The following is a 25,169-nucleotide window of genomic DNA, read 5'->3' on the forward strand; positions in this document are numbered from 1 at the left end:
TCTCTAGCATGGCACACTCTCTAGCATGGCACACTCTCTAGTATGGCACTCTCTCTAGTATGGGACACTCTCTGGTATGGCACACTCTCTGGTATGGGACACTCTCTGGCATGGCACACTGTCTAGCGTGGCTCTCTGGCATGGCACACTCTCTAGCGTGGCACTCTCTCTAGCGTGGCACACTCTCTAGCGTGGCACTCTCTCTAGCATGGCACACTCTCTAGTGTGACACTCTCTAGCATGGCACACTCTCTAGCATGGCACTCTCTCTAGCGTGGCACACTCTCTAGCATGACACACTCTCTAGCATGGCACACTCTCTAGCATGGCACTCTCTCTAGCATGGCACACTCTCTAGCATGGCACACTCTCTAGCATGGCACTCTCTCTAGTATGGCACACTCTCTAGTATGGCACTCTCTCTGGTATGGGACACTCTCTGGCATGGCACACTCTCTGGCATGGGACACTCTCTGGCATGGCACACTCTCTGGCATGGCACTCTCTCTGGCGTGGCACTCTCTCTGGCGTGGCACACTCTCTAGTGTGGCACTCTCTCTAGCGTGGCACACTCTCTAGCGTGACACTCTCTCTAGCGTGGCACTCTCTCTAGCGTGGCACTCTCTCTAGCGTGGCACACTCTCCAGCGTGGCACTCTCTCTAGCATGGCACACTCTCTAGTATGGAACACTCTCTAGAATGGCACACTCTCTAGAATGGCACACTCTCTAGGATGACACTCTCTCTAGTATGGCACACTCTCTAGTATGACACTCTCTCTAGTATGACACTCTCTCTAGCGTGGCACACTCTCTAGCATGGCACTCTCTCTAGCGTGGCACTCTCTCTAGCGTGGCACACTCTCTGGTATGGCACACTCTCTGGTATGACACACTCTCTAGTATGGCACACTCTGTAGCATGGCACACTCTCTAGCATGGCACTCTCTCTAGCGTGGCACTCTCTCTAGCGTGGCACACTCTCTGGTATGGCACACTCTCTGGTATGACACACTCTCTAGTATGGCACACTCTGTAGCATGGCACACTCTCTAGCATGGCACTCTCTCTAGCGTGGCACTCTCTCTAGCGTGGCACACTCTCTGGTATGGCACACTCTCTGGTATGACACACTCTCTAGTATGGCACACTCTGTAGCATGGCACACTCTCTAGCATGGCACTCTCTCTAGCGTGGCACTCTCTCTAGCGTGGCACACTCTCTGGTATGGCACACTCTCTGGTATGACACACTCTCTAGTATGGCACACTCTGTAGCATGGCACACTCTCTAGTATGGCACACTCTCTAGCATGGCACTCTCTCTAGTATGGCACACTCTCCAGTATGGCACACTCTCTAGTATGGCACACAGGCTCTAGGGCACCCAGGCTCAGCATTCACAGTGTGCAGGCTTAGTTTCTCTGTGGCATGTAGAATCTTAGGTCCCTGACCAGGGATAGAACCTGCGTCCTCTGCATTGTGAGGCAGATTCCTAACCACTGGACCACCTGGGAAGTACCCTCATTTGGCTTTTTCTTTAACAGCTTGTGGAAAAACCTGAACAAATTTTTGACCAACTCAGGCTTGTGGTCTCTTGTTACAAAAAAACAAATCTAAGTCCTCTAGGAAACCTTCCCTCACTGGGTTAGCCATCTCTGTCTTCTTGTGGTCCCTGAGCTCACCCGAGGCATAACTCTGATCACTGAATACAGTCAGCAGCTGAATTCTTATCTGTCTTCTCCACTTCTTGGAACTTCTGCAGGACAGGGACACTTCTTTCTTGTTGTCACCCAGAGCACAACACAGGATCTGCCCCAACAATAAACTTACATGGAATTTATTCTGATTTTTTTTAATAACATATACTAACAAGTATGAGAAATACAGTATTCTAATAAACCCTCAATGGCACCCCACTCCAGTACTCTTGCCTGGAAAATCCCATGGATGGAGGAGCCTGGTGGGCTGCAGTCCATGGGGTCGCTAAGAGTCGGACACGACTGAGCGACTTCACTTTCACTTTCATGCATTAGAAAAGGAAATGGCAACCCACTCCAGTGTTCTTGCCTGGAGAATCCCAGGGACGGGGGAGCCTAGTGGGCTGCCATCTCTGGGGTCGCACAGAGTCGGACATGACTGAAGCGACTTAGCAGCAGCAGCAACTGTCACTCAGATTTCACAATTGCCAACATTCTGTTCATCTGATTTTATTAAACTACCTCCCTCTTCTTCCTCTACAAACCACCTTTCTTTGCTGGAATATTTTTAATCAAATCCCCACCATTAATATTATCATACCAAGAAACATTTCCAGATATATTTCTAATACATGAGGAATTTTTTAACACAACACACAAAATTAATGGTAATTCTTTAATATTGCCTAATGCCCAACCCATGTTCAAATTTCCTGAATTGTCTCCAAGGTATCTTTTGCAATTGGTTTGATCAAATCAGAATCCAAATCAGGTCTACTCATTGCATTTGGTTGGTATGTGTATAAAGTCATTTTTAAATAAACGCTTCCTCCTTCACCCCTTTTTCCATGATATCTAATTGTTGATGAAATCAGGTCATTTGTTTGTAGAATTGCCTATATCTGGATTTGGCTGATGGCATCCTCAAGTCTTTGTTTAATTCTTGCCTCTATTTCCTATAAATTAGTAGTCAGGTTGGAGGCTTCATCAGAACTGGAATTCTTCTGAGGCATATACTCATTCCTGTTCTATTGTATCTCAAGACACACGGGTCTTTTGCCCCACTTTTACTAGTGCCAAACCTAATGGTTTCAGTAGCTCCTGATTGTGTTTTAAATTTAACTGAATGGAAGAAGGAGACAAGAAAGCCCATCTAATGATGCTGGAGAGCTGGTGAAATCTAGATAGTTGAATAGGAATTTGATTTGGCAGAGAAAATAGGGAAGGTGTAGTGAACCATGTGTGCAAAAGCAAGACACTGAGAGGAAGTGCAAGGATTCTGGCATGGACGGAGGAGTGGAGAACTGGAGGATATAGTTAGAAGTGATCAGGTTTCAGGTCGTATAGGCTTTTACATGCCCTGAGGAATCAGTGATGTCCTTGATCAGAGCAGGCAGATCAGACCTGATTTTTAGATAACTTTGGCTGCGGTGGGAGGCTCCCATGCAGATGGGGACCTACTAGTGATGAGACTCCAGGCAGGAAAAATCTGGGCAATTAATGAGCAGATGCAGGCCACAGTCCCTGGGAGGAAGGGTGCATTTGGAAAATGTTTGGAATTGAGAGATTCTGTTGGTTGATGTTAGTTGTGGGTGGTGAGAGTACCCCAATTTTACTGAGATGCAGAGAGAGAGCTGAGGGGGCAGTGTAGGATGGGGTGAGGGTAAGGGGTATAAAAGAAGCTGCTTGGCTGTAGCCGAAGGTGCAGTGTGGAGAGGGTCTGACCAGTGAGTGTGGCCTCTCCCATGGTGGTAAGAGGTGGACTGTTGGATATGAGGGTCTGCAGCCCAGGAGAGCGGCTGGGGCTGGCTGAATCCTTCTGAGTCACACTGACAGCTGGGCCCCCTCATTCATCAGAGTTATTTATTGAGCACCTATCAGGCACTAGGAGTACAACAGAGGACAAGACAGACAAAATTCCTGTCTTCCTGGAACTCTCTAGGTGGGGTGAAGTGAAAGTCTCATAGTCGTGTCCAACTCTGAGATCCCATGGACTGTAGCCTGCCTGGATCCTCTGTCCATTGAATTCTCCAGGCAAGAATACTGGAGTGGGTTGCCATGCCCTCCTCCAGTGGATCTTCCCGATAAAGGGATTGAACCTGGTCTCCTGCATTGCAGGCAGATTCTTTGCCAACTGAGCCACTAGGGAAGCCCCTAGGTGGGGTGGAAACACATTTAACAACTGACATGTATAAAAGTGAGGAGGGAAAGAGAGCAAAGCAGGAAAGGGAAGGTTGCAGTGTTAAATGAGTGATCAGAGAAGGCCTCACTGGTAAGGCGATACATGAAAAGAAATCAGCAGGAAGTAATAAGCAAGGTGGGCTTCCCAGGTGGTTAGTGGTAAAGAATCCACCTGCCAATGCAGGAGAAAAAAGAGCCACAGGTTCTATCCCTGGGTCGGGAAGATCTCCTGGAGGAGAGCATGGCAACCTACCCCATTATTCTTGCCTGGAGAATCCCATGGACAGAGGAGCTTGGAGGGCTATAGTCCATGAGGTCGCAAAGAGTCAGACACGACTAAGTGACTTAGCACTCACACAATAAGCAAGGTATTACTTCCTTATCTAGAGAAAGGGCATTCTCCATAGATAGAGGCGGGAACAGCAAATGCAGCAGCCCTCTCTGAGGCAGGAACTGACTTGCCACGTTTGAGAAACAACGAGGTCAGTGTGACAGGATTAAAGGGATAGCAAGAGGACTGGGGGGCTTCCCAGGTGGTCCTAGTGGTAAAGAACCCGCCTGCCAATACAAGAGACATAAGAGACACGGGTTCGATCCCTGGGTCAGGAAGATCCCCTAGAGGACGGCATAGCAACCTACTCCAGTATTCTTGCCTGCAGAATACCATGGACAGAGGAGCCTGGCGGGCTACAGTCTGTGGGGTCGCAAAGAGTTGGACACAACTGAGCGACTAAGCACAAGAGGAGGACTGGGAGGGAGCAAGGCCTCGTAAGGACTTTGGCTTTTACTCCGAGCATGATGGGGCTCATTAGCGGTAAGCAGAGCATTCTTTTCTCATCCTCCACCTCCTCCTCCCCAAACCTCAATGTATGGCTCTTCCACTCACCCATCCTCCCACCAGAGTGGACCCTCTGCCCCGCCCCAAATGCAACATGAGACTGAGGCCAAATAGGACAGGCCTTCACAAAAGGCTCCAGGAGGAGGAGGCAAAGACTGGGGCCCATACACCCATGTTCACAGCAGCAGTATTCCCAAGAGTCAAAAGACAGCAACAAACCAAGGGTCCATCAACAGAGGAATGGATAAACAGTGTGCTAGATACATATGATGGAATATCATTCAGCCTTAAAAAGGAAGGAAATTCTGACACATGAAACCATGTGGATGAATCTTGAAGGCATTATACTAAGCGAAATAAGCCAGGCACAAAAGGAAAAATAACATGTGAGTCCACTTATAGGGGGTACCTAGAATAGTCAGAAAGGCAATGCCAAAGAATGCTCAAACTACCGCACAATTGCACTCATCTCACACGCTAGTCAAGTAATGCTCAAAATTCTCCAAGCCAGGCTTCAGCAGTACGTGAACTGTAAACTTCCAGATGTTCAGGTTGGATTTAGAAAAGGCAGAGGAATCAGAGATCAAATTGCCAACATCTGTTGGATCATTGAAAAAGCAAGAGAGTTCCAGAAAAACATCTATTTCTGCTTTATTGACTATGCCAAAGCCTTTGACTGTGTGGATCATAATAAACTGTGGAAAGTTCTGAAAGAGATGGGAATACCAGACCACCTGACCTGCCTCTTGAGAAACCTATATGCAGGTCAGGAAGCAACAGTTAGAACTGGACATGGAACAACAGACTGGTTCCAAATAGGAAAAGGAGTACGTCAGGGCTGTATATTGTCACCCTGCTTATTTAATTTATATGCAGAGTAGATCATGAGAAATGCTGGGCTGGAAGAAGCACAAGCTGGAATCAAGATTGCCAGGAGAAATATCAATAACCTCAGATATGCAGATGACACCACCCTTATGGCAGAAAGTGAAGAGGAACTCAAAAGCCTCTTGATGAAAGTGAAAGTGGAGAGTGAAAAAGTTGGCTTAAAGCTCAATATTCAGAAAACAAAGATCATGGCATCTGGTCCCATCGCTTCATGGGAAATAGATGGGGAAACTGTCGGGAGCAACATTAGGCGTTACTGACCAAATGGAAGCACGGCCCCAGTCCCCTCTCCTCATTCCACAGGCATGGTCCAGGGATGAAGGAGTTAGGCCTTGTACCTCTGACTTGTCTTTTCCTCTCCTCGGCTGAGTTGACTGAAAGGAATATTAAGGTGCTTATTGCTCTTGAGAGGAGCATGAGAAGGCACAAAGCCTTCTGCAGCTGTGCTCAGAGAATAATTCATAAAGTTAACCACTGACATTTGTTCAAGGACTTTTACAAAAGAGTGTTCCAGGGTGAGCACGCAGGCCGCAGCTTGAGGCCATGGGAAGGATTGCTATCTGAAGCCTATTTGTGAGGAAAATGTTTATGGCAAAAGAGTTTGCTGAATTTAGTTCTTAGGAATAATTAAAATCGTTAGAAGCTAAAGATTTTAGGAATGTTGTAATGTTAGCGTATTCTACTATAGCTTATAGAAATTAGGGACTTTAGAGATATTATTAGCAAGAAGCCCTTTCTAAGAAATAGTGAGCTTAGGATACTAGGGGCAAACAGGACTTAGAAAGATAAGAATTAAACTGAGGAATGTGGTATGCGGCCCAGACATTAGCATGAGTTACAGTGTATTCACAAGGACACATGAGAAAAAGTAGATAAGAGAATCGCTGATGAAGGAACTCCTTTTGAGGGGCAACGATGATTTATGGAGACAACAAATCTGGGTCAGTGGGAACTGAAAATATCAAACCTCTGACCTAATGCTTTTGTAAAAGTATAAAAGAGAATCATAAGCTTGAAATAAACAGGCAGTCCAAGAAAACTGAGAGGCTTCCTCAGTTTCTCGCCGACACCACTCACCCCTTTAGGTTGAATCCCTCCTGGAGCTGGACTCTGGCAAGAAACAGCGGAAACAGTGACAGACTTTATTTTTGGGGGCTCCAAAATCACTGCAGATGGTGACTGCAGCCATGAAATTAAAAGACGCTTACTCCTTGGAAGGAAAGTTATGCCCAACCTAGATAGCATATTGAAAAGCAGAGACATTACTTTGCCAACAAAGGTCAGTCTAGTCAAGGCTATGGTTTTTCCTGTGGTCACGTATGGATGTGAGAGTTGGACTGTGAAGAAAGCTGAGCGCCGAAGAATTGATGCTTTTGAACAGTGGTGTTGGAGAAGACTCTTGAAAGTCCCTAGGACTGCAAGGAGATCCAACCAGTCCATTCTGAAGGAGATCAGCCCTGGGATTTCTTTGGAAGGACTGATGCCAAAGCTGAAACTCCAGTACTTTGGCCACCTCATGCGAAGAGTTGACTCATTGGAAAAGACTCTGATGCTGGGAGGGATTGGGGGCAGGAGGAGAAGGGGATAACAGAGGATGAGATGGCTGGATGGCATCACTGTCTTGGTGGACGTGAGTCTGGGTGAACTCCAGGAGTTGGTGATGGACAGGGAGGCCTGGCATGCTGCGATTCATGGGGTTGCAAAGAGTCGGACACAACTGAGCGACTGAACTGAACTGAACTGAGAATAGTCAGTTCATACAGCCAGAAAGTAGAATAGTTGTTGCCAGGAATTGGTAAGAGGGAAGAGTAGGGAGTTACTGTTTAATTGGTATAGTTTTTCTGTTTGAGTTGATGAAAAAGTTAGGGGAATAAAGAGTAGTGGTTGCCCAACATTGTGAATGTACTTAAAACCATTGAATTATATGTCTCAAAATTATTAAAATGGTAAATTTTATCTTATGTATATTTTTCCACATCTTTTTCTCAAAAGAAAAAGGAGACCTGGGCCCAGATTGGCCTCTGCCTGTAACTCCTCTCTGGCTAGTATCTTCCCATGCAAATGAGAGGTTCCATGCATGGACTTCAGTGAACCCCTTACAAAAGCTGTAAGCAAAATCGAGGCCTCTCTTCAGATGCAAGAAGCGTAAGATCTACTTTAAGTGGGAAAAAAATAATGCTCAGAGTAGTAAGGGTAGTATCATACCGCCACTTGAATAAAAAAAGGAACAATTAGGGACTTCCCTGGTGGTGCAGTGGATAAAAATCCACCTGCCAGTGCAGGGAACATGGGTTCAATCTACTGAGCCCATGCTCTAGAGTCCAAGAACCCCCACTACCGAAGCGCGTTGGCCAAGAGCCTGTGCTCCTCAACAAGAGAAGCCACCTCAATGAGAGAAGCCACCTCAATGAGAAGTCTGCATACTGGGAGAAGAGTCGGCCCTGCTCCCCACAACTGGAGAAAGGCCACGCAGCAACAAAGACCCAGTGCAGCCAAAAATAGATTAATTAATAAAAATTAATAAATGAATTGATTTTTTAAAGCGGGAACAATTATATATTATTTGTACCTGTATCATCTATTTCCCGGAGAATACACAGAAAGCTCAGAAATCTGGTAACCTGTTGCGGGGAACTCAGTGGCTGGGCAAGGAGGTGGAAGAAGAAACTCTTGACCTATATTCTGTACCTTTGAATTTTAACGTTGTGTAAATATCTATACAAATAAACCTAAATAGGGCTTCCCTGGTAGCTCAGTGGTAAAGAATCCGCCTGCCAGTGCTGGAGACACAGGTTCGATCCCTGATCTGGGAAGATCCCAGCAACTTAAGCCCGTGGGCCACAGCTATGGAGCCTGTGCTCTGGAACTAGGCAGCGACGGACTAGTGAGCCCACGTGCTGCAACTGCTGAAGTCTGGGCGACGTAGAGCCAGTGCTCTGCAACAAGACAAAGCCACTGCAACCAGAAGCCTGCTCACGGAAAGGAGAGAAAACCCCGCGGGGAGCAACCAATACCCAGAACAGCCAAAAATAAATAAAATAAAAATAAACCTAAATACATTCTGGACGAATTAGATGGCACTTCGGGAAATAGGGCAGGGAAATAGGAAATAGGGGCAGGGCCCCACCGCCGATATTCTGTTGACTACAGAGGCAGAGAAGTCATCACGTTTGCCGGAGAACAAGAGCAGTATTTCCGTGCTCTCTGTTCCCGCAGTGCTCACAGCAAGTCCCGGTACGTTATCGCGTGGAGAGCTCCCGAAGGTTTATTATCTCGGTTTGCAGATGACGAAACCGAGGCTGAGAGAGTCTCCGCCTCACTCTGGCTCCGGGTGGGGACAGGGGCGCGGGCCAGGGACCTCCTTCTCCCAGGGGCCCCAGCCTCGCCCTTGTGCCCGGCGGGCGGCTCGCGCGCGCCCCTCGCAGGCCTGCCTGGAGCCTTTTATCGGATGAGGTGGGCGGTATTCTCTGGTTGGCAGCACCTTGGGCTGGGGACAAAGCCTAAACACTGTGTGTGTGTGTGTGTGTGTGTGTAAGAAAAACTGTGTGAGGTTCCAGTGTGTCTGAATTTTTGTGAGTCTGCTGTATGCGTGTACGCCGCCGGTGTGTTGACTCTGTGTTAGAGTTGGGGGTGTGTGTGCATGGGTGAAATGGGGGTGTTTGTGTACATGTGTGCGCATGTGTCCCAAGGCAGGGCAATCTCTGTCCTTGAATATACAGCTCTGGTATCACCTCTGTGAAACCACCCTGACCTCCCTGGGCAGCATCACTCAGTCTCCTGGTGCCCTCCCTCCTGGACACAGCTCCATCACCCCGCCTGACACACACACTGTATTAAACCTTACTGCTGACAGCCCTGTCCCTCTCCTGTCTGGGCAGGGAGCTGAAGTCTGCACGGGCCAGGGCACATGATAGCCCATCCATGCGAGTGTGCATGTTTGATGTCACATGAGAGGCCTGTATATGCTGGAAGGTGTCAGGGGGTGGGGAAGGGTCCCATCTGACAAAGTTAAGTACACCCATTCTGTTTGGATCCTGGAGGGCCTATAGTCCTTCTCCCAGATTTCTCACCCACAGGCCTCCTACTCAGAGCTGCCCAACACCATGACAAAGGGCAGGCCATCTCTCACATGGTTACTTATGGGCCCAGGATCAGCCAGACTGCTTTTCCTCTGTGGCCTGATTCTAGGGCAAGGCGTCTGTCCGTCAGCTGGGTAGGACAGGGGCTGCCTTGGGACACCGGGCCCCACCTCCTGTTGGCCACCTGAGACTTGGATCTCTGGGATTCTTGTCCCCAACTGGTCCTGGAGTCAGTTCGAAATTGCCAGGTCAAACTTAATGTCTCTCTCCAACCCCCAAGCACAAGGCCTGAATTCCCAGCCCCTGATGTCTATTATGTTATGTTCACGCTAGTAACAGCTGTGGTGCATTTTTATTTGTTCTGTCTTCTGTAGATAGAGCCTAGGACTCCAGGGTCATTCCCCCTGGGGAAGTCCTTCCTCCTGTCAATCTTTCTTTTCCAATCAAGGTCTGAAGCTTCTCCCCTTCTCTTCCAGAAATAGTGCTGAAAGGGAAGGAATAGAGCTTAAACGGTTACCCTACTCAGACTCTAGAACTACACTCTCTGGAGTGGTTGGCCCAACTCTACCAGTGGCAAGATTTTTAGCTCCAGGCAAGTGTGTCAGACCAAAGCCTTTCTCAAATTGGGTAATTCAAAGACTGTTTCATAAGAGGATTATGTGCAAAGGTATGGGCAGAGCATTGGTGAACCACAAGGAATAGTGAGTGCATTACCCCCAAGCTAGTAGCAGTGGCTTAGTTACCACCCTCAGGGGCCCAGGAGATGGAAGGAGCAGGGTTCCTAGAATCTGGAAAGAGAGGGCCGCCCAGAAAGCAGACGACAGGTGCTGTGATCTACAGCAACCCCACAGAGGGAGGGTAGGGACACCCCCAGACTTAATCTCTTCTACCTCATCTGTCAGTGCCATTCTCCAGCCAACCCCTATAGAAGTTATGGGACAAGGCCTTCAGCCTCCTGGCTGCAGAGCAGAGTGGAAAGACTAAAGAAAGGATGTGGAGTGGCAACAGAAGAAGTCCAACACACCCTGCTAGCCTGAGTTCCCTCATCGGTAAAACAGGCTATTAGAGGAATTTCCTGGCAGTCCAGTGGTTAGGACTCTGTGCTTTCACTGCTAGGGCCTGGGTTCAATCCCTGGCTGCAGAAATAAGATCCCACATGCAGCCAAACTAACTTAAAATAAAACAAACCAGGCTATCTGTCCCACCTTGCTTCTAGGTTGTCATGATGATAAAAGGTGAGGGTGTGTTTAAAGCCTTGCATGTTGTACCAGCACATGCTGTGTGCTCGGTGAACAGATTCAATGATCTGCCTGTTGATTTTAATGATGAACTGACATGGCAATCTTGTGTGCCTCCTAAATCAGTTCAGTCGTGTCCAACTCTACGACGCTATGGACTATAGTGGCCAGGCTCTTCTGTCCATGAGATTCTCCAGGCAAGAAGACTGGAGTGCATTGCCATGCCCTCTTCCAGGGGATCTGCCTGACCCAGGGATCGAACCCACGTCTCTTATGTTTCCTTCATTGGCAGGCGGGTTCCTATCTAAAACAGAGACCTTGAATGTTTTCCCCTGCAAATCTCTCTTCCCTTCCTTAACTAACTGCTCAAGCCAGAGTCCCTCAGTGCCATCCTTTTGGGTCTGGAAGCCTTGCTCTGTCTCTCCTCACTTGGCACCACCATTCCATTCTGTCTGCTCTTCTCCAACATACATCTCAGATCTGGTTCCCACTCTTCATCTCCACTGCCACTATGCTAGTCCTCCCACCTTGACTTCCCCTAAAATGCCTCACTGGTCCCCCTTCACCTACTGTCTGGTCTCTCAAGCATCAGTTGACTGCCACCCTCCTGTATGAGACCACTGCCCTGCGAGGCCCTGCTTCTGTCTCCAGTTTCACAGGGACCATGCGCCTCTACACTCACCACAGCTTGCCCTCTCTGCTGCTGCTGCTGCTGCTGCTAAGTTGCTTCAGTCATGTCCGACTCTGTGCGACCCCATAGACGGAAGCCCACTAGGCTCCCCCATCCCTGGGATTCTCCAGGCAAGAACACTGGAGTGGGTTGCCATTTCCTTCTCCAATGCATGAAAGTGAAAAGTGCCAGGCTTTTCCTTCCTCAGAGTCTTGGCATATATTATTTCCAACCCCATAGAAAACTCCTTGCGCCAAATTGTCCCCACTGGTTCTTCTCCTCCTCCAAATCTCAACTTAAATATGATCACTTCAGGGACTTACCTGGTGGTCCAGTGGTTAAGATTCCATGCTCTCAGTGCAGGGGGCCCAGGTTCGATCTCTGGTCAGGGAACTAGATCCTGCATGCTGCAACTAAGACCTGGCATAGCCAAATAAATGAATATTGTTAAAAACATAAGATCACATCAAAGCAGCTTTCCCCAACCACCTCATCTAAAACGCATCCCCTTCTCCTCACAGGCTTCTCTGTTCCAGCACCATGATCCATTTCTTCATAGAACTTACAAAGTATGTAGTTATATATTTATTTGCTTAACACTTGTTTATAGTCTGTCTCATCTCCATACTAAAAATTCCACAGAAGAGCATGGGCTCTGTTTTGCTTACCACTGCATCCTTAGGACCTGGCACAGAGTAGGTGCTCAATAAATATTGCAAATGGTCATGAAGTAGACAGGAGCCAACGTGATAATGACAATGGTGCTGTCAGAGCCCTTCTAGAGAATCGCATTGCATGATCAAAATGTTCCCCATCCCCTTTCTTCAACCTCCAGTCCCTGTACTAGATCCCCTGCTTCCTAGATTCATCTAGGGCTAACTTCAGTAAAGTACAAAGGGACCATAGTGAAAGTGAAAGTCACTCAGTCTCGATCCCGAGGTCCCTATACGGTCCATGGAATTCTCCAGGCCAGAATACTGGAGTGAGTAGCCATTTCCTTCTCCAGGGGATCTTTCCAACCCAGGGATCAAACCCAGGTCTCCCGCATTGCAGGTGGATTCTTTACCAGCTGAGCTACCAGGGAAACCCCTCAAAGGGACCATATTACTGGCAAAAAAAAAAAAAATCTCTGTTCAGGTTGATGACCAGACAGAATGTATGGATTAAAAATTTATCAGGAAAAATGGATGAGAGAAGGGCAGAAATGCCAGAGGACAGGGGCAGAGAGCCAGCAGGTCCAGGGGAGGGACTCTGCGGGGAGATAGGGGTGGCTCACTGGGTGTGTCCCTTTTCTTTTTTCTGGCTCCTTTTGATAAGACCAGCAGTTTTGTTATCCTCTCCCCCTTCTCTCTCCACAGTCCAGGAGGCTCCAGCTCTGAATTTTGAAGCTTGTCAGTGCAGAAGAACATGCTCCCCAGCTGGCTCTGGTCATGGATTTCTAAGTCCCAACGGGATGTAGTGAAGTCCATCCTGACTGGGGCTCCAGGAGGTAAGAAGAGGCATCAGATATCATTAAAGAGAAGGGAAGAAATGAAAGTAGGAATCAAGTGTGGGTGGGAGAACAAATAGACCATATTTGCTGCTGGCTAGGAGGTATTTGGGGAGGATCTGTGTTCAGAGTCTCCTCCATGTTAATTTATAGACCCCGGTCAGGGCCTCTTCTCACAACCCCAATAGGCAAGGCAGAGGGGAGCTTGCAGCCTGGGAGCCAAGGGGCATTCCCATGACTACTGGACTCTGGCCCCTGGTGCACAGGACTTCCAGTGACACTTTAACCAGGATACAGAGCTGATTCCCCACCCAGCCGGCCTCCTGCCTCCGACAGTTAACAGTATGGAGCAGATCCCCGGAGACAGGCAGGTGTGCAGTGGCATGGACGGTGTGGTTGGCACTGGGGCTCCTCTTCCTCTGAGCTGGGCTAGGGCAAGCTACAGAGACTTCAGGACCTGGAGCAGCACTGAAGGGGCTGAGGAAACTCAAAGGAGGGAGTGGGAGGCCAGTCAATTGTCAGGGGCTGGAGGGAAGAAGACAGGAACCTTAGGAAAGGGAACTGGGTGATTCTCAGCCTGGAAATGAAGGGCCACTGTGAACTAGATATCAAAGGGGGCTGAGGCTGAGAGAAGTCAGCAGCTAAAGGGCAAGAAGTCTGAGGATGTGAGGGACCAGATAGCTAGGTGATCAAGAATTTGAGCCTGGAGTTAGTCAGACCTAAATGGGAATCTTATCTCTGTTAATTAGAAGCTATACAAACTTGGGCAACTGATCTAACCTTTCTCAGCCTCTGTTTCTTTACCTAGAAAATGGGAATAATTACAGAGCATATAACAGTACCTGCTTGCTAGCATCCTGGTGATGCTAAATAAGTTAATGTATGCATAATGCCCAGCTCAGAAGACTCAACAAAAACTGGAGAACTGAGGGAAGGAATAGAAAGCACACTGAGATGAAAGAATGGGGGCCAGCAGCAGGTGCCCACACAGCCCCTTTGTACTGCAGGACCTGTGGGGTACCTGCAGCGGGCTAGTGTAGCCCAGATGACTCAGGAGCTGGGCATTTCCTTCTTCCAGCGGCAGCAGCTGCCAGCCGCTATGGCAGACACCTTCCTGGAACATCTGTGCCTGCTGGACATTGACTCTGAGCCTGTGGTCGCTCGCAGTACCAGTATCATCGCCACCATCGGTAAGCACCCCCACCCCTCCTGCAGCGTCACAGGGCCTCGTGGGTTTTTCTCAAGATGCTGCCTCATCTTTTGTGTTCTTTGACACTTCTCCTTGTTTGATTGAGGGATAAATAAATAAATACATATTTTAAAATTTTATTTATTTATGGCTGCACAGGGTCACTGCTGCAAGAGGGTTTTCTCTAATTGCTGAGGGCAGGGGCTACTCTCTGGTTGTAGTGTGCAGGCTTCCTCATTGCGGTGGCTTCTCTTGTAGAGCATGGGCTCTAGGGCAAGTGGGCTCCGGATCTGCAGCTTGGAGTCTCTAGAACAAGGCTCGGTAGTTGTGCTGCTCAGGCTTAGTTACCCTGAAACCTGTGGGATCTTCCTGGATCAGGAATCAAACCGGTGTCCCCTGCATTGCAAGGGAGATTCTTAACCACTGGACAACTTCAGAAGCCCAGCAAATATTTGTTGAGTTCTTGGTAGATAAGCTACTGGGTCCTGGAAGTAGGTCAGTGAAATGAAATAAACAGACAGGGACTTCTCTGGTTAGGATTCCATGCTTCCACTGCAGAGGGCCCAGGTTCTATCCCTAGCTGGGGAAGTAGATCCCACCTGCACAGCATAGCCAAATAAGTAAAAATAATTATTTTCTTTTTAAAAAGAGACTTCCCTGGTGGTCCAGTGGCTACGACTCCATGCTCCCAATGCAGGAAGCCCAGGTTCAATCCCTGGTCAAGAAACTAGAACCCACACGCCACAACTAAGACCCAGCACAACCAAATAAATAAATAGTAAAAAAGGGAAAAACAGACAAAGATCCCTACCCTTGGGGAGCTGACACTCTAGCTGGGTGCGACAATAATAAATGCAATGTTATTTAAAAACTAAAGAAAGTATTTAGTATATTAGAAACTGATAAGTACTATGGGGAAAAAAAAAAAGAAAAATCACGCATGGTAAGGGGTATTAAAATGCAAGGGCAGGAGGGAGGTTGCAGTCCTAATAGGGAGTCAGGGTAGTCATTGATGAGAAAATTAGACCTGAGCAAAGACAGATGTCTGAGAGAAGAGAGTTCTAGGCAAAGGCAATAGTCAGTGCCAAGGCCCTAGGTCAAGGAGGCTGGAAACCATCAAGGGGAAGAGCAGCAAAAATGAAGAGGTTGGAGGAAGGGGAAGATCGTGCAGGGTTCAGTAGGCCATTTTTAGAATTTGAGTTGCGTTTCACTCCAAGTGTAGTGTGAAACTGAAACCACTGCAGAGTTTTGAGCAGGAGTTACATGCTGTTACTCAGGTCTTAACAGAACTTCCCTGGCTGCTATATTGAAAGTAGATTGAGGTTGGGGGTGGGGGTGAGCCCCAAGCTGCTCCTACAGTATTTCTGGTTTAGACCAGGTGGTGGAAGTGGAGCTGCTGAGAAGGGACAATATTCTGAATGTATTTTGAAGGTAGTGCCAACAGGATATGATGGATTGGATATCGGGTGGGGGTGGGGGTGAAAAAGGAGTCAAGGACTAGTCCCAGTTTTTTGGTGTGAGGCGCTAGAAGAATCCATTATCAACTGAGCAGGAGAGACTGTGGTGGAAATGTTTGGAGGAGAGATCAGTTCAGTTTGGGGCTTGTTGAGTTTGATTGCACGTATTAGACATGCAAGGGTGGTATAGAGTAGGCAGTCAGATACACAACTCTGGTTTTGGGAGAGGGGTCTAAACTGGAGATGTAAATTTGGAAGTTGTTGACATACTGACGGTATGTAAAGCCATGAGACTAGTAGAGACTACCAAGGGGGTGAAAGGAAAATGAGAGAAGAGGAATGGTCATCTGATGGGAGGTAAGGCTGAAAGGGAGCAGCCAGTGAGGTAGAAGTAAACCAGGGGTGGTGTCCTGGAGGCCAAGCCAAGAATGTATGTCAAGGATGTGTGTCAAATACTGTTGGCAGATCAGCTAAGATGAGGACTAACCACTGGATTTAGCAACAACACAGAGGTTGTTGGTGACCTTGACAAGAACAGATGTAATGGAGAGTGGGTACAAGGAGAATAGGGGGGAGGGGATACAGAGATAACTCTTGTCATGAATTTTGCTGCACCGGTGAGCAAAGGAATAGGGCTGTGTAGCTAGAGGGGGAACTGAAATTAGGAGAATTTGTTGTTGTTGCATGAAATAACACCAGGCTTACATGCTGATGGGAATGATCTAACAGAAAAGGAAAACATCAATGACATAGAGAACTGGGGGAACTGCTGAATCTGTTTTTGATTGGGTGAGAAGGAGACCCAGTACACAAGTGGAAGAACTGGCTTAGGGAGGGACTGGAGAGGCTGGTCAGCTGGGTCTCAGTTACTCAGCTGTCCTACTAGCAGGGAAGGAATGGAACTCAACTCTCCTCAGTCCAACAGGAAGGAGGCTCTAAAGCTTGGCACCCATCCCCTTCTCATTCACTGGGGTTCCCCCACACTGCAGCACGGAACATCAAGGCAAGGCAACACTGTCGCCTCAGGCCTGGCTGAGCCCACCCTTCTAGGGCCTTGCAGTGCAAGGAGGCAGGTCTTAGCTGGAGAGGGGAACGTAGTCTCTGATCTGTGTGCCGGGGTGGGGTCAGGGGACAAAGGTCGGGTGACAGGACTTCTGCGGCCTGGGGCGGCCCCGAGGGTGATGATGGGTTCGGTTGTCACTCAGGTTTGGTGAGAAAGTTGTCTGAATCGGGCGGGTCTCTGGTTCCAGGGCCGGCATCTCGCTCCGTGGAGCGTCTCAAGGAGATGATCGAGGCCGGGATGAACATCGCGAGACTCAACTTCTCCCACGGCTCCCACGAGGTTCAGGGCGGGGCCACGGGGAGACGGGTGGGGCTAGAGGATGCCCCAAGGTCCCGGCCAGCTTCCCCTGAAATCCTCACTTTGTTCTGGTCCCCAGTACCACGCTGAGTCCATCGCTAACATCCGGGAGGCGGTGGAGAGCTTTGCAAATTCTCCGCTCAGCTACCGACCCGTGGCCATCGCCCTGGACACCAAGGGACCAGAGATACGCACTGGGATCCTGCAAGGGGTGAGAGAGGACCCGCGACCCGCCCTGTTCTGGGGACGGCAAAGGGGGCGGTGCAGCGTGAGGGAAGTTATCCGTAGGGCGGAGCATTGGGAGGGGCCAGTTCTGACCTCCGCAGGCCGAACTCAGTGATCCTCTGGCCCCGCCCCTAGGACCCGGCGTCAGAAGTGGAGATAGTGAAGGGCTCCCGGGTGCTGGTGACCGTGGACCCAGAGTTCCAGACCCGCGGGGACGCGAACACCGTGTGGGTGGACTACCCCAATATCGTCCGAGTCATGCCGGTGGGGGGCCGCATCTACATTGACGACGGGCTCATCTCCCTAGTGGTCAAGAAAATCGGTGCGGACGGGCCTCCCGCCCTGGTCCTGCGCAGTGGGCCCTCTTCCTTTCGGTCCCGCCTTCGCCTTTCACTCCCACCACACCTTCCCGAGTCCCTGGCATCCAGACTCCTGGGCTACCCTGGGCTGGGGCTGGATTGGCGGGTTAGAAGTTTCTTCCACAGACGTCCATGTGCCATTCTGTGCCGAGCCCAGGCTGAGCATGAAGAAACAAATAAGACATCATTCCGTTTTCTTGCGGGTCCAAGCCCGGTGTTCGCACTGCTGTGACTATGCCCCCGCCCTCACCCCTAACCTAGGCGGATTCTTTCCATACCCGCAGGTCCAGAAGGGCTAGAGACCGAAGTGGAGAACGGCGGGGTCCTGGGCAGTCGGAAGGGCGTGAACTTGCCAGGCATCCAGGTGGACCTGCCCGGGCTGTCCGAGCAAGATGTCCAGGACCTGCGCTTCGGGGTGGAGCATGGCGTGGACATCGTCTTTGTCTCTTTCGTGCGGAAAGCCAGCGACGTGGCTGCCGTCCGGGATGCTCTGGGGCCGGAAGGACAGGGCATCAAGATCGTTAGCAAAATCGAGAACCACGAGGGCGTAAAGAAGTGAGACTTGGTCTTTGTTCCCATCAGGCCCTACGTATCCCCATCTCCCTCCTCTTTCCCTGCCTGCCTCTCTCTGGCTTCTCTTGGGTCTTTCCCAGCCCTGACTTCCCCAACCGCCCAGGTTCAATGAAATCCTGGAGGTGAGCGACGGTATTATGGTGGCACGGGGTGACCTGGGCATTGAGATCCCGGCTGAGAAGGTTTTCCTGGCTCAGAAGATGATGATCGGCCGTTGCAACTTGGCGGGAAAGCCCGTTGTCTGTGCTACACAGGTCTGCCATGAGCCCTGGGGGCAGGGCCCTCTATGAGTCTGGGAACACTGAGGGTGAACACACACACCTTAGGTCTCTAGCACGTTTTGCTGTCCAATGTTTGACCCTCAAACAACAAAGCTATGAAGACTTACTGTGACCCCCGTTTTCAGATGAGGAAACAGAGCAGCCAGGATCACACAGTTTGTGAGTGTGACTCTGGTTTTCAGGGCCCTCAGAGCATGGATGTCAGAGACATAGTCGGGGCAGGGTCCCCAGTCAGATATGACTCCTACAGTTCTGACCTCAAGATATCCCCCAGATGCTGGAGAGCATGATCACTAAGCCCCGGCCAACTCGGGCAGAGACAAGTGACGTGGCCAATGCTGTTCTGGATGGGGCAGACTGCATCATGCTGTCAGGGGAGACTGCCAAAGGCAACTTTCCTGTGGAGGCTGTAAAGATGCAGCATGCGGTAGGAGCTCAGAATGCAAGGCAAATGGGCTGGAAAACCACCCTCCTTCAGATCCCAATACCCTTGCCCAGCCTGACCTCCTGGTGCCCACAGATTGCCCGGGAGGCAGAGGCTGCCGTGTACCACCGGCAGCTCTTTGAGGAGCTACGCCGGGCAGCACCACTGAGCCGGGATCCCACGGAGGTCACCGCTATTGGTGCTGTGGAGGCTGCCTTCAAGTGCTGTGCTGGTGCCATCATTGTGCTGACCACAACTGGCCGGTGAGGAGAACACTGGGAACACACCAGGACAGAGCTTTGGGTCCAGGGCAGGCTGGGATGGGCCCCAAGCGTGACTTTTGTCTCATCATCAGAGATCTTTCTGGGGTAAGAAGAGAGGCAGCTATGGGAGCTGGAAGCCTAGAGAGACAGATCTTGGAGCACACCAGGAATTGTGCCTATCTCCTCAAGGGGTTGGGAGGGCAAGGTGGCATCACTGGGTGTACTGACTTCCAGGCCATCTGGGCTCCCGGGGCTCAGAAACAGGTCCTCTGCATTTAGCCCACAAAGCCTTGCAATGCTGGGGTATTACAGAAGGCTCCAGAAGGTCTGAATTCAAATCTTTGCTCTGAAACTTAGCTATGACATCTTGGGTAGGTCACCCAGGTTCTATAATCCTCCTCCACTTGCTCATGGGATTATGAGGATTAACAAGAAACATTTTTTTAAGTTAAATACTATATAAAGATGCATTCCCAGAAGGGTTTTCTGTTTTTCAAAGAGGTTTCTCCTTATTATCTCATTGTGATAGATTTTTTTTAGTCATCTCACAGTTTCCCCATGTGGTCACAAAGGCAGGTATTCTTACACCCACTTTATGGGTGAGAAAACTAAGGCCCAGAAAAATTATGATGACTTACCTAGGGTCACACAGCTTACTGGTGGCACCTGGAACCCGAACCCAACACTCTTCCAATATTCTGGGCTGACCCTGTCTGCCTCCTTCAGCTCAGCCCAGCTTCTGTCCCGGTACCGACCTCGGGCAACAGTCATTGCCGTCACCCGCTCTGCTCAGGCTGCCCGCCAGGCCCACCTGTGCCGAGGAGTCTTCCCTGTGCTCTACCGTGAACCTCCAGAGGACATCTGGGCCGATGATGTGGACCGTCGGGTCCAATTTGGCATCGACAATGGTGAGACCCCTAGCTCCCTCCCACTCTCCCCTGGATTTGTATCCTGAGTCCGCCAACCCCACTTCCTACACTCCCCCAAGGGGTCTTGCTTCTCTCCTCTGGTCCCAGGTTTTCTCTGTGAGATTCACTAAGACTGAGATACTTGAGTCTCCAAGCGTGGGGGGAACATGCTGAGAGAGGGCAGAGGGAGCAAGGGCAGGGACCAGGGCCATCCCTAAGTGGTTGGCACAGCTGCTGCCTCCACCAGATGGCTGGAGCTGGGCATGACACAAGGAGCAAGAGATGAGAGGAGAAAGAGGGACCCAGGGTCCTGCAGCTGCAACTGAAATCGAATTGACAGCTGCTATGCTCATACCCTGGGCTTCCCTGGTAGCTCAGCTGGTAAAGAATCTGCCTGCAATGCGGGAGACCTGGGTTTGATGTCTGGGTTGGGAAAATCCCCTAGAGGAGGAAATGGCAACCCACTCTAGTATTCTTGCCTGGAGAATCCCCATGGACAGAGGGGCCTGGCAGGCTACAGTCCCTAGGGGTCTCAAAGAGGTTGACAAGACTGAGTGACTGAGCACAGCACATGCTCATACTCTCCCTCTTTCCATCTGCACAGCCATGCAGGTGGATAGACTTGCTGCTCAGCAACATGCTCCATGGCACCCCATGGGCACAGCTGCAGCTCACACCTCCTACAGTGGTCACACTCCCTGCAGTGCCCCCGTGGGGCGCACTGTACAGTTTGCCTCGGGCCCCTCCTTCCTTATGGGTGCCCTTGAAGAAGGCGGTGAAGGGTGGTGGCTGGTTCTCTTTACAGGGCTGGCCTGGGTCCCTCAGTGGCTGATTATCATCTTCTCTCCTTCCTCCCCTCCAGGAAAGCTCTGTGGCTTCCTCAGTTCTGGGGACCTGGTGATTGTGGTGACAGGCTGGCAACCAGGCTCCGGCCATACCAACATCATGCGGGTGCTGAGCGTAACCTGAGGTGCCCCTCCTTCTCTGACCAAACCAGCCCTGGACCTGCCCCTCACCACTCCCTCCTGCAGCCCCACATCTAAGTCTTTTCTCTCCCAATCCTCCCTACCCCAGGCCACATCTGCCATCCAGTTTCCTTCCAGGGCACTCCCTCCCTTTCTCTATTTCATGCAGGCCTGAATAGTCTGTATCCAATTAAGCACTGGCCATCCAACAGCACCAATGGTACATTCCCTGCATCTAATGCTCTCAACTGGTCCCTAAGATGCTCTGAGCCTTTAATCCCAGCTCAACTATTAATTCTATTCCCCCAGGTTTCCCATAGCTGAGGGTGGAGGGGAGGGAAGCACAGTAATCATGGCCACAGTCTCCACAAAATCTCATCTTAAAAATCATCTCCCAAGGAGAGTGTCACCTCTTTCTTCATTGTGACTGGAAGCTAGGGGAGATGGAAGCCGGGGAGCACCGGAGCCAGGCGGGCACACCTCGTTAGTGTCTCACCAGTTCGAGGCTTGCAGGCCACTCCCCATTTGCTCTCACACCCATCCCATGCTTTACTGGGTCAGGTGTTCTGGCCTCCTCCTGCGCCCTGAAATGCCCACTTTGTTCCCACACACAAACCAGGAGGCAAAACAAGTGTCTCTATTTTCTTTTTAAACCCAGATGTTTGGAAGCCATATAAAACTTCTCCCATACACGCAGAACCCCAGAACTCCCCGCCTAGGAGAAAAGGAGTGTTAGGGTCCTGGCCCCACATTCTTTGATGCTGGAGAGTAGACGTGGGGACAGAGGGGTGGGCTACAGGATTCTCTTGTCCCTGAGAAGGCAGAGGTACTGGCTAGCCTGCCCTTCCCTAGGCTTGGATACCTCGGTCCCTCCCCTTGCTCCTGCACCAACAGCAAACTCAACAGGAATGAAAAAGAACTAAAAATAAGAACAGTCCTTCTCCCCATCTCAGATGGCCCTTCCTGGTCCTACCTAGATAGGGAGAGTGTTGAAGTATTGCTGCTGATGGGAGTTGCACAAGGACCACAAGAGCTGGAATGGAGGGCCCTGTCTGTTCCTGCTTCCCTAGTAGGAGGGGAGGGCAGGGATGGATAAAGGAATGGGTAAATAAAGTGAGTTGATAATAAATAAAATTAGCAAATGAATGAATAAATTATTAAATGAATAAATAAGGGAGGGAGGAAAGAAAAAAAATCCCATCTAGGGATTCAGCCACTTGCCCCCTACCTGGGGGGATCTAGACTGGCACACTAAATAAGGGGGTGTCAGCAATCCCATAGCTTCAAGGGGGCCATCACCCGGACAAGGGCACAGGAAGGAGAAGCCTCCTAGTTTACAAAAAGGTAGTTCTACCACAGAGACAGAAAGCACAAGGAACTCGGTAGGAGGTGTGTTCCCCCTCGGGATATAGACAGGGAGGGTCCAGGCATGGCAGTAAAGCTGGGTGCCCACACCAGGGGCCTGAGACATTTGTTGACATCAATGAGGGCACGGGTAGTTGGCAGTGCCCAGCTATGCTAGCCGGACAGGAAGATTAACCATGCCAGGCAGAACCTGAAAGGTCATAGACAGGAAAACAGAGACATCTAGTTACTTGGCAGTATGGTGATGGCAAGTACTTGTGCTTAGTAAGGTGGGCGCATGGGCTTGGGCCTGCACCTGGCAGGACCACGGCTAGGGGAAAACCCTCATCAGAGGACTCGGAGTCGCTTCTACTTGGCAGTGGAGACATACAGCGCCTGGCGCAGTGCCTTGAACATGGTAGGCGCTAAGAACCTTTGATGAATGGGTGCATGGATTAGGATGGGTGTCAGGCTACAGGGTGCCTGAGCTGAGGACAGAGACCATCTTCTTGGTACTAAGGGGAGATAGTCCCATAGGGCAGTGTTTCAGGTCCCCTCAGTGTCCCCAAGAGGTGTCTGCCCTCAGGCGTATGCTACTGCACCCAAGGGCTTACCTAAAGGTTTCACATGTTGGCAGACAGCTGGGGGCCCCGGGGAGTAGCTGGCTCAGGCACTGGCAGCCTGGGGAGCTGGGCTGTCCCTGGAGGCTTGGTCAGGAGCCCTGAAGGGGGCAGGCGTTCACTTCCTGAGCCCTTACGCCCAGGAGAGCCATCACCCGCTGCCCTCTGAGGCAGAGAAGGTTGGGAGGCTGAGAGCGGGCGGCCCCGAGGTCCTAGTCGCCGTCCACCCCCTCCTGGGGGAGGCCCCAGCAGTGACACCTGTGAGCGCCCAGCCCGGGATAGGCTGGCATGGAGGGTTCGGGCGGGCGGGGCCGGCAGGCGGGAAGTGGATGCCCAAGGCCCCCGGGCTAGAGGGCCAGCTCGGACAGGCACCAGGGGGGACGCTGGGGAGCCTGCTCCAGCTGATCTTCGAGCAGAGCGAGCAAGGAGGGTGACTGGAGAGTCGGGCGAGAGGGGAAGAGGGCCCCGCTGGTGCGTCAAGGCAATGGCCACATTGGAGGTCACGGCGGCTGCTTGCAGGGGTGCGTGCACTAGTGGCTCCCACAGCACCGGCTTTCCACTGAGCTGAGCGCCTGTGCTGGGCGCCAGGCCCCGAACACCCCGGGCCATATCCCTGTCGTGTTGAACCAAGTGCTGCTCCATGATGCCCCCGCTGCTGCTCGGACTTGGCTCAGAGCGCTTCCGCTGCAGTATGGAATTCTTCTTACCTAGAAATTATCCCAGGGGGAAGGAGTTAAGGATAGGATAGGAATTCAAGATGAAGGTTGGATATCAAAAGAATGAGGGTAACAAGATGGAGTCAAGGGACACGGGCAGGGTGAAGGTAGGGGATGGGGATCAAGTGTGTGGAGATGGAGTTGGGAGATGGAGATTGGGAGATGAGGGTTGAAGGAAGAGGGTTAGGGGATGAGAGTATGTATCAGAGATGGTGAGCATCAGGGACTGCTACTCAAGCAAGGAGGGTTCAATGCATGGGAACTTGGAGCGATATCTCCAGGGTTCAGAGATGCTGAGTTATAGGGACAGTGAGCCAGTGTGTTGAGAGCCCTACTGGGGGGCATCTGCTGGGACTCGGGTCCCCTGGGGTGTGCCAAGGCACTGGAGCCTGGGCCCTGGGATCCTGGGGACTCCTTGCCATGGACAAGGGTGAGGGCGCAGCCTGGACCTCACCGATACGGCGCAGCCGATCCATGGCCACTGTCTCGAAGGCCCGGCGCATCATAGGGAACTCCTCGAGCACGGCGTTGAAATGGTCCACGCTGAGTGAGTACAGGCGGCAGTAGGTGTCCGCACGCACGCTGGCTGTGCGTCGGCCCCGAGTCAGCAGGCAGATCTCTGACAAAGTTGGGAGGAGGCCTTCAGGATCACTGTCTGCAGAACTCCCTCTCACTGGGCCTGCAGCAGCTGACCCAGATTCCTCAGGCTCCTCCCCAGATGGGAGCAACTTATGACTCCCCACCCATCCAGAGGCCCTGAGTGCTCCAAGCACCCCCACTCTCCCGCATAATTACTGTCCTGCCTCTGTCCAAATTAAAGCTGATAAACAGGCAGGTCTTGCTGCACTCCTAGTTATTCCACTTCACTGTAATTCTCACCCCACCTCCATGGCTTTAGCCCAAGGGGTAGGCCTAGGGCAGTGCCCTCTCTTCCCTCCCCTTTGAAAGAACACCAAGGCAACCCAGAAGGAGAAAAACAGTGCCAAAGGGCAAAGGGCAACACAGTGGGGATGCTGGAAGGTGGTGGGTGATTTGGGGACTGAGAGATTATGAGTCTCAGACCCTTTTGGGCAGCATCAAGGAGAACTGTGGAACTGCCACAGGCTAGGTCCCCGATTCCCCCACCAAGTCATTCCCCCAGGGAGCCACAAAGCTCCAGCCCCTGGGATAGCACTGCTATATTCCTACCTTTCCCTCATCTTGTGGGATCCCTGGGTCTCACTGGCCCAGGGATTTTCAACCTGACCATGCACTAGAATCTCTTAAGAAGCCTTTAGAATTACAGAACTCTAAACCCCAGACCCAGAGATTCTAATTGAATAGGCCTGGGGAGGGGCTGGAACTCTGTGGTCCTGGAGCACAGCCAGGTGAAGACCCAGACCCATGGGAGCAGCTGCCCTCCTT

General features: G+C 50.9%; 2 protein-coding genes across 3 annotated transcripts in view; one reads left to right on the forward strand and one right to left on the reverse strand.

The window, feature by feature from the left end:
• The first annotated feature begins 13,269 nt into the window (after nt 1-13,269).
• Nucleotides 13,270-22,231, forward strand: PKLR (pyruvate kinase, liver and RBC). Of its 2 annotated transcripts, none has more exons than XM_010838286.1 (11): nt 13,270-13,452; nt 14,160-14,271; nt 16,978-17,069; nt 17,167-17,298; nt 17,448-17,634; nt 17,956-18,226; nt 18,348-18,498; nt 18,800-18,952; nt 19,046-19,212; nt 19,939-20,120; nt 20,983-22,231. In XM_010838286.1, exons 1-11 carry the CDS (start codon nt 13,426-13,428, stop codon nt 21,087-21,089), a joined length of 1,581 nt encoding a protein of 526 aa, XP_010836588.1. In that variant the 5' UTR covers nt 13,270-13,425; the 3' UTR covers nt 21,090-22,231. The 2 variants fall into 2 exon arrangements, with proteins under 2 accessions (XP_010836588.1, XP_010836586.1); XM_010838284.1 differs by having other exon boundaries at nt 13,380-13,452; nt 14,089-14,271.
• A 119-nt stretch (nt 22,232-22,350) lies between these two features.
• HCN3 (hyperpolarization activated cyclic nucleotide-gated potassium channel 3) overlaps nt 22,351-25,169 on the reverse strand; it is a 9,864-nt gene continuing 7,045 nt past the window's right edge. Inside the window, exons 7-8 of the mRNA XM_010838287.1 lie at nt 24,220-24,386; nt 22,351-23,756 (exon numbers count right to left, since the gene is read on the reverse strand). Coding sequence (XP_010836589.1) covers nt 23,053-23,756; nt 24,220-24,386 — 871 coding nt within the window. The 3' untranslated portion in view covers nt 22,351-23,052. The remainder of the gene's footprint in view (nt 23,757-24,219; nt 24,387-25,169) is intronic.

This window comes from Bison bison, unplaced genomic scaffold (genome assembly GCF_000754665.1).
Source record: "Bison bison bison isolate TAMUID 2011002044 unplaced genomic scaffold, Bison_UMD1.0 scf7180017864093, whole genome shotgun sequence".
NCBI classification, from domain to species: Eukaryota; Metazoa; Chordata; class Mammalia; order Artiodactyla; family Bovidae; genus Bison; species Bison bison.

What these genes read in the sequence shown, in the direction of transcription:
- PKLR (XM_010838284.1), top strand. Translation starts at nt 14,127, where the DNA reads ATGACTCAGGAGCTGGGCATTTCCTTCTTCCAGCGGCAGCAGCTGCCA. An exon ending in TCTCCCACGGCTCCCACGAG is followed by an intron (nt 17,070 to 17,166) that starts GTTCAGGGCGGG and finishes TCTGGTCCCCAG; the next exon opens with TACCACGCTGAGTCCATCGC. An exon ending in GTGCTGACCACAACTGGCCG is followed by an intron (nt 19,213 to 19,938) that starts GTGAGGAGAACA and finishes TGCCTCCTTCAG; the next exon opens with CTCAGCCCAGCTTCTGTCCC.